The sequence below is a fragment of the Ochlerotatus camptorhynchus genome, unplaced genomic scaffold (assembly GCF_037179485.1).
Source record: "Ochlerotatus camptorhynchus isolate MF236.1 unplaced genomic scaffold, CSIRO-AGI_Acam_v1.1 ptg000130l, whole genome shotgun sequence".
Classification (NCBI taxonomy): Eukaryota; Metazoa; Arthropoda; class Insecta; order Diptera; family Culicidae; genus Ochlerotatus; species Ochlerotatus camptorhynchus.
The window spans coordinates 2,816,870-2,825,641 of NW_027040620.1; the positions used below are offsets into that span (position 1 = coordinate 2,816,870).

Sequence of the window (8,772 nt, forward strand, 5' to 3'; positions counted from 1 at the left end):
CGGTACTCTTCACTCGTAATGCCTCCACTGTTCCAAGTATACTTAGTTGGACGAGCGTTCTTGAGAAACCGGAATATATATGCCCTCACTTGAACCAAACATCTTCAACTTCGGAAGTTATTCGCTGGGATCACTTCTGCTTCAGTTTCGAAGTGTACGTGAATGGTAGCGGGCAACTCTTCTCCAGGCTCCTCTAATTTGGCGGGTATTTCAGGCCAGTGCTGTTCCTTTTGCCAGAGGAATTCAGGACCATTGAACCATCTGCTGTCACCAGTTAACGGTGGATAACGCTGCCACTTCGTGCCTTCGTCAGCCACATTCCACTTCGTTGGTACCCACCTCCAGTCTGAGACGTTGGTCAAGTCCAGAATTTCGCTGACTCTAGCGACAACGAATTGACTGTATCGACGATGATCAGCACGAATCCAAGAAAGCGCGTTCCTAGAGTCTGAACAAAAAACACTCCGAGACACCCTGATGGATAATCCTTGAACGATAGAATGTGCTAATATGGCACCGATGAGCGCGGCCTGCAGTTCCGTCCTTGGGATTGTGAGGTACTTGAGCAGAGCTACACGAGTTTTTGCGCTGACAAGCGAGCATTCGATTATCCCTTTTTCAGCAAATCGGAGATATGCTACTGCTGCATGCTGTTTTCACTAGCGTCTAGAAAGATATGCAGCTGTATTTACGTTTGACTACCAGCTGACGTTAGACGTCTGTAGCATCGCGGTATCTTCAGGTTCTCAATCTCCGGAAGAAGTTTCAACCATGTCTGCCACTTTTCAAAACACTGTTGATTCACTGTATCATCCCAACCTACGCCAAATCTCCTGCAATAGCACTTTAAGGTAAAACAGGTAGTGTGCTATGAAGCCCAATGGATCGTAGATGGTCATCATGGTGCGTAAAACTTCACGCTTCGTGGGTATACGATTGCCCTCCAGCAGGTCTCTTCCTAATCTTTCCCAGTTTACCTTGTAGGTAAAGCAAACGATAAGTCGAGACTTTGCTCCGCACCAGAAACCCCACGAAGCGCCGAAAGAAAACAGCCGAATTGGACATCCAATTACGGATCTCGAACCCGCCTTGATTATGGACGAACCAGACGGATTTAGCTAGTTCGATAGCCTCCCGCTCTGTCTCCGTACTGCACAGCATGTTATCTACGTACGTACATCGTACGATCGCTCTCGTGGCCGTCGGGTACTGTTCGCTGAAGCGTTCTGCATTTAGATTTTTCACGAACTGCGCACTTGTTGGGGAACAGCATGCTCCGAACGTCATCACATGGACTATGTAGGTACTGAGCTTGTTCTCATCGTCCCGTTGGAAATATCGCTGACTATGTTGGTCCTCTTTCCGTATACCGACTTGCTGGAACATTTCACGTAAGTCTCCCGCCACGGCGAAATGGAATTCACGAAATTGGAGAAGGACGGATACCAACGGCGTTAGTAGATCGGGTCGGGCGAGTAGAGCAGAATTAAGCGATACTCCGTTTGTCCTCGCAGCAGCGTCCCATACCAGCCTCACCTTTCCCGGTTTGTTGGAATTCGTGACTGGGAACACTGGCAAGTACCAGACACGTTCGTGGTCTTCCTCCGGTTCTTCGACAGTCAGCTTACGTACATAGCCTTTCGATGCGTATTCCGCCAATTTGTCCTTTACTACCCGCGAAAGATTTGGGTCCTTTTCCATACGTTTTTCTAGATTGTAGAACCGCTTCAAAGCCATAGACTTGTTGTCTGGCATCCGTACAGGTGCCGGGGGCGATCGACGTCGAGGGGTCTAGCGACAGAGGTTTTTGAAATTCATAGGAATTTCTTAAATATTGAACTTCTCGAAGATCTGAGAACTTCCCTTAATTTAGAAGAGCTTCCCTGAAGTTCAAAAGGCTTTAAATGTCGAAGGGTTTTCCAAAAGTTTGTAGGTCTTCCCTTAATTTCTTGGAAATTCCCTGAAGTTTGGAGAGCTCCCATGAAATTCGTAGGACTGCCTGTAGTTCAATCGACTTCTCAGAAGTTCTAGAAACTTTTTTGAGCTTGGAGAACTATGTTAAGTTCAGAGGACTTCCCAAGAGTATTGAAGACTTCTCTGAAGCTCGGAAAAAATCCATAAGTGTCATAGGATTATCCTTAAGTTTTAAACAATGCCTAAATGTCGTAGAAGTTACATAGTAACTTCTAGTAAATCTGTAGAAAATTCTGTAAAATTCGTAGTTATTCCCCAAAGATTAAAGGACTTCCCTGAAGTTCGTAAGACTTCTCTGAAGGTTCGGAGAGATTTCCTGACCGTCGTAGGTCATCACAGTAGTTCACAGGATTTTCCTGAAACTTGTAAGACTTTCCCGAATTTTGTAGAACTTGCATGAAGTTCGAAGGCCTTATCAAAAGTTTTTAGAAATAGAACTTTTTATTGAACATGTTGAACAGGTACTTCAAAGTAGTTACGCGTCGGCACTGCTTAAGTCTGCTATCATTTAAGCACAAATCATACATGCAATCGATTCGAGAAAAAAATTAAATTGAAAATAAATACAAAATATATGTACGAATGGCATTGTTAGTTTGTGTGGGTGTGTTTTGATTCTCGAGAAATGTGCGTTTAAAGCCATTGTTTACGTTTGGTTGTTCCGCCTATTTCAATTGTTGGTCTAGAATTCTCAGGGTAAATTTTGTTCATCAATGTTTAGTTGTGTGAAAGATTTAGCTTGAACAAAATGGTTAGTTTTGACCTGATTATAAAAAGAAACTTTAACATACATAAAATTTAAAACCTATTTAAATTATACAAACAAGATTATTTTCCTGGTGGACTTATGAAGTTCCTGGTTTTTTTCCCGGTTTTTCCTGGTGAAAATAAATTCCCGAATTTTTCCCGGTTTTCCTGGTTTTCCTGGTTTTCCTGGTTCACTTGCCACCCTGTAAATGCTATGGCGAGATGGACCGTGAGCAGTCTTAACCGGCCAAACTTCAACACAAAGGAAAAAAAAAGGTAAATGCTCCAAACAAATTTGATTGCAAAGATTCCAAACTCAGAAGAAAATGTTGTGTATTTGCTGATTTTTCTATGCGTTGCTTCCACCTTCGCTCAAGCGCAACGCTACTGTACCTGTCGCTTGTATTGTGATGATTTACCACTACGGGGCAAGACGTTAACCCATAGCAGAAGTAGTTTGTATATGATATTTTTGAGTTTCTAAGAATTACATTATTTAGTCTATCAAAACAAAATACCCGCATCAGGCTGACCAATTAATTAAACTTGTAACAAATGTAACTATTAATAGGTTTATTGATTATTGCAATTTCTTATTACAAGGAGAGGATTTTTTTTTTTCGGTAGGCACATTTTCATCAGTTTCTTGATAGTTATTGAAACTTTCTAAATAATGTTTGGAACGTTGTATCTTTATATCGTTTTTTTTTTTTAAGGCGAACCAGCCTCAGTCTGAAAGCCTCCTAAATAAAGACAAATCAATCACTGGCGTGCACAGGGTGGGGCAAGGTGGGGCAATTGCCCCCCCCCCCCTTTTATAAATAAGATTTTTATTTTCACATTTACAAAATTAAAATATAAAAAAACTTGATTTCTTGATAACTTGATTTGAAGGTAAAATAACTTCATTTCATAATATAAGGGCACTGAAAACCTTTCATTGCGTCAATTCCTTTGAGATGGTGCCTGAAAATTGCTGGTGCATGAAGGGACAAACTTCAATGAAATTTTTTGCATACAAAAAATTTCTGGTGTAATTTTTTTTTCATGGTGGTTCATGGAGGGTTAAAAGAAGAGGGTAAATTTAAGGTTGAAAAATTCACCTTCGTGGTGGTAAATCGAAGAAAAAGTGTTTTTTGAATATTTCTGGTGTAAAAATATCATCAAGGTGGTGCATGGAGGGATTAATCAAAATGAATAACTCTGGTGGAAAAATTGAATCACGCTAAACATTTGGAGGTGCACATTTAACTGGAAATTTCTGGTGGAAAGTTCGCAACACTGTGGTGAATGTAGAAGCAAGGTTTATTCATTTTTCTGGTGCATAATTTGCATCGTTCTGATGAATGCAAGCTTCATTGAAAATTTATGGTGGAAAATGTGCACTATTCTGGTGAATGAAGAGGCAAAGCCAGAAAATTGCACCACAAAGGTGCATGGTGAAACAAACTTTACTGACAATTTTTGGTGCACCTTTCTGGTGAATGGAGGACCATGCTTTATTGAAAAATTTGCATCGCTCTGATAAATTAAATGAACAGAAAATTTCTGGTGGAAAGCTTGCACTGGTCTGGTAAATGAAGGTACAAGCTTTATTCAAAATTAAGCTTTATTGAAAATTTCTGGTGAAAATCTGCACCGTTCTGGTGAACGGATGGGCAAGCTTTTCGGAAAATTTTTGGTCTTAAATTTGCATCATTCAACAAATTTTAATAATAATTTCTGGTGTAAAATTTGCACCATTCTGATGATTGGAGGGAAGCTGCTTTACTGAAAATTTGTAATGAAAAATCCTAAAATAAGAGTTAGCTTTATTTGGTGGAAAACCATTCTGATGATAGGAGAAGCCAGATATATTAAAAATGGAAAAAGGAAATCTGAACGAATCAGAAGATTGGAGAAGCAATTTTTATTGAACAATATCTGAGTGTGCCCGGGATTCAATATTAGCTTGAGTTTATGCACCAATTAAAAAAACATGCTATATTTTACGTAGCCCTCCCCCCCCCCCTCTTATCTATATATAGGGCTACCTATGACCTCCACATGCCAGATTTAGTTCCATTTGCTTGATTAGTTCTCGAGTTATGCAGAAATTTCTGTTTCATTTGTATGGGAGCCCACCTTTACAGAGGGGGAGGGGTCTCGAACCATCATAAGAACCTTTCCCTGCCCCAATAACCCCTGCATACAAATTTTCACGCCGATCGGCTCAGTAGTTTCCGAGTCTATAAGGGTCAGACAGACAGAAATTCATTTTTATATACCTACATAGATTAACGGTGGAAAATTTACACCATTCTGGTCAATTGAAATTTTCTGGTCTAAAATTACCTGGGGGCAAGTTTGTATTGAAAATTTCTGGTGTAAGATTTGCAACAATCTGCTGCATAGAGGGGCAAGCTGAATTGAAAATTCCTGATGTAAAAATTGCACAGTTCTGGTGAATGTAGGGGCAAGCTTTATTGAACATATCTGGTAGAAAAACTACAACGTTTTGGTGAATGGACGGACAACTTAAACTTGACTTCCGAGAAGAAATTCAAGGGTATTGAATTCTGAGGATTGTTCCAAAAGAAAAGATTTCTGGAGATGATTCCATTATTATTCTGCGAATATTTTCTATTGAATCCTGCAGATAGTTCCAAGATAATTTCGAAAAGAATACCAAGAAAATCAAATTTTGAGTGAAATTCCAACGGAATTTTAAGCAAAATGTCAAGCGAATTCCGAGGATAATTTCTAGCTCATTCCGGGAAAATTTCTGAGAAAAAATCATGAAGATTTAAGTATCATTCCAGTGGACTTCTGAAATGAATTTCAAAAGAGCTTTAAGGAGAGTTCTAAAAAAAATCCGAGAAGAACCTCTAGGAAATTGAATTCTTAGGGCAGTTCCAAAATATTTCTGGGGAGAATTCAAAGAAAATTCTGCGGATAATTTCTAGTGCATCCTGCAGATAGTTTCAAGATAATTTCGAAAAGAATTCAGAGAAAATCAAATTTTGTTGTCTTACTAAGAATTTGTCTAAGAATCTTCTCTGAAAATTTAAAATCATTTGTTACCGTGGTTAAAAAGTTACAGCTGTTTATGTGCGTTGCAATAAATTCGGGATCTTTAAAACATGTTGAATGTTCTGCATCAGTTCTTGACACCCCGAATGACGGTCCTTTGGGACAGGGTTGACATGCTCAATCCTTCGCATAAGTCGTAATTCCGTTAACAATCCTGTACTCGCTTGTCAAAATAGTTTTTTGCGCTTTTGTTCCAATCGTTACATATTTTTTAATCCTTTTTAATGATCTTGGAATTTAGGTCAAAATTTGAAAATAAAAAATTAGAACTACAATTTGACCAAGTTCAACGTACTCGCAACGGTAATAGTAAAGTGTAACTACAACAGCATATGCTGGGCAAACACAATCGCAGTGATACCCATGTTGGTAGTATGGAAGCGTGGAAAAATTTCAAAACCAGGAAGGGTATCGACGAAGAACTGGACCACCAAAACAGCTATGATTGCTGCTAGTGAGGCAAAGCGGCTACAAATTCGCTATATAATGGAACGTTTCATCGATATTGTGCGCATACTTTGCAAAGGTGGCCGACCTTTCGGAAAGTGTGCCACCCAGTTGGTGGCTAACTACAATCCTGTGCTGGAAAAACACTTGGCGGAAGATGCCACAAGTAACCATATTCAAAATGACATGATTACGTCGTTGCACAATGTAGTATTGCGGAACATTGCGAAAACCTTGCGAGTTGGTGATTATCATCAGGTATATTGATAATGATGGGATTAAATTGCCAATTCCATTGGATGTCTAAAAGCAGTTTGAAAAAGATGAACCACCACCGGAGCAAAAAATAAATAAAATAAGCTAAATTGAACAGTTGGGAAATAGTGGTGGGTGGACAGCACCATCCACCACGCACTTTGGAGTACTCCCCATCCCGATTAAATGCACCATAGATTCCTATGCACGCTAGTGCAAATCAATCAATCAATTATATCGTTATTGAAAGATACGTATGTGTAGATCATAAATGATATAATATATGATAATATATGATTTTTGATTTAAATTTAATGGATGCTCCACTTGCCGGGGATGGCGATCTTGCCCCGTCTACCCCTAGTGGTCTAAATCGTAATATACATTAAATAATTTGCTCTGATATCTGGTATAATCTTCGAGTCACTTGTATTTTTTTTAATATGGGAGCCCACACCACATTTGAAAGGCAACGGCTATCACCTTTGTTCAGTTTGTCTACCGATCAACAAAACAATGAAGTTTCTTCAGCTTCTAGCACTGTGCGTCCAACTCAATTCTCTACCGTGTTCGCTGGCAAACTATCCCATATCGCCATGTCCAGAGATATTTCAATACCGTAAGGACTCAAAGTTACTCTCCGTCTACGGTGCAATCACCGTCGAAGGATATCGCAATGGTTTCAACAACTCTTTGGAAGTGATTCTTTCCATGTCATCAATCGCGGTAGGTATAGATACTCGATTTTACTGCATTAGCTAACCTAAACTATAGAGCAAAACCAAAACTTTCAGCACTCAACTGGTTCCTTGGAGCTACTAAACATCGTTGATCTTCCTCGGAAGCCAGCCAGACTGAGAATATCACTGTCACATCCGTTGCCGAACCTGGTTTCGATCAAGTTGAATCGGAAGATTATATGTAGCGGGCCTCCGGCACAAGGGCATAGAGTGACCACGATCAAATTGAAGCATTATACCAACATACAGACGATAAATGACGATGACCAAAGTGACAGTGACGATTCTGGTAGTGATGAAATAAGCACTAATGCGCCTCCATTGAATAGCGTTAAATTTAACGGTGAAGACCAACATGGGACACTGACGAACAAACAGATTTGTGGACAACCTGCCAGCCCAGCTGTAGCCTTACTGTTTCGAGGGACCAAAACCCGTCGAGGCGAGTGGCCTTGGCTGAGTGCAATATATTTCAAAAACAGCGACTTGGGTTCGCTGCAATTCCGCTGTGGAGCAACTTTAATTTCAGACAAAATTCTATTGACGGCTGCCCATTGTCTGCTGACAGAGAATAGAAATACTCGTCTGCAAGCAGCTGAAATATTGGTATCACTAGGACGTTACAATATCATGGACTGGACGGAGATAGAGGCGAAAACCATCAACCCTCGAGCCCTGGTGGTGCACTCTGGCTTTCGAGGTGATGCTTTCGATTACGATATAGGAGCTATTATACTACCGAACGAAATCAGCTACACTAGCTCAGTCAGACCTATTTGCCTGTGGGATGGTGAAGCTGATGAATCGATCATAGTCGGCCAGCTGGGGACCGTTGTTGGTTGGGGCTTCACCGAGTCAGGGATTATTTCCGACGTTCCCAAAAGTGGCCAAGTGCCGATCGTATCCGAAGTAGATTGCATCCGTTCCGACATCGGATTTCAGTTGACAACCTCGAAGCGCACCTTTTGCGCTGGAGGTCAAGGTACCGGACCATGTCAAGGTGACTCGGGTAGTGGACTGTACGTGCGGCGCGCAGGTCGTTGGCTACTGCGGGGAATTGTATCCTATGCACTCATCGACCCGGACACGGGCAAATGCGATACGCGTAAATATGCTGTCTACACGGATGTAGCCAAGTATCGGGAGTGGTTGGAGGAGCAGGATCTTCAGGTTTCATGAGAAACAGGCGCCACCCCCAGACACGACATATCCCATTAGTCGGGCACACGGTCACCAGACACAGACTGCGAGAAAAATGACAATAAAATCGACTCTGATAATGAAACCATGCGCGCGGTGTCATATTACCTACCAGCCGAGAGGATCTGAAAATAACAAAGAATGAGCCCGTTAGAAGCCTAGTTGGCGCCGGAGAGTGTTTGGTCACGGTTAAATAATAAAAAAAACCCGACAACAGGGTATTTTGGAATGTATAAGCCAGGGGAAAAATTTAAAATCACTTCTAATCAAGATCTTAATTGTTAACCGTAAGAGCCTTTAAACCGTATAAAGATGCGATAGGATTATGAAGCGAGTG

The 8,772-nt window shown here is 40.9% G+C and overlaps 1 protein-coding gene across 1 annotated transcript; it reads left to right on the top strand.

Annotated features, from left to right (window-relative positions):
• Positions 1-6,984: 6,984 nt before the first annotated feature.
• On the top strand, positions 6,985-8,772 carry LOC135700167 (serine protease gd-like). Its single transcript, XM_065220586.1, has 2 exons — positions 6,985-7,221; positions 7,290-8,772. Exons 1-2 carry the CDS (start codon positions 7,012-7,014, stop codon positions 8,412-8,414), a joined length of 1,335 nt encoding a protein of 444 aa, XP_065076658.1. The 5' UTR covers positions 6,985-7,011; the 3' UTR covers positions 8,415-8,772.

Excerpts from the sequence above, each read along its gene's own strand:
- LOC135700167 (XM_065220586.1), top strand. The coding sequence starts at position 7,012 with ATGAAGTTTCTTCAGCTTCTAGCACTGTGCGTCCAACTCAATTCTCTA. Across the intron at positions 7,222-7,289 it reads TTTCCATGTCATCAATCGCG|CACTCAACTGGTTCCTTGGA; the intron begins GTAGGTATAGAT and ends CAAAACTTTCAG.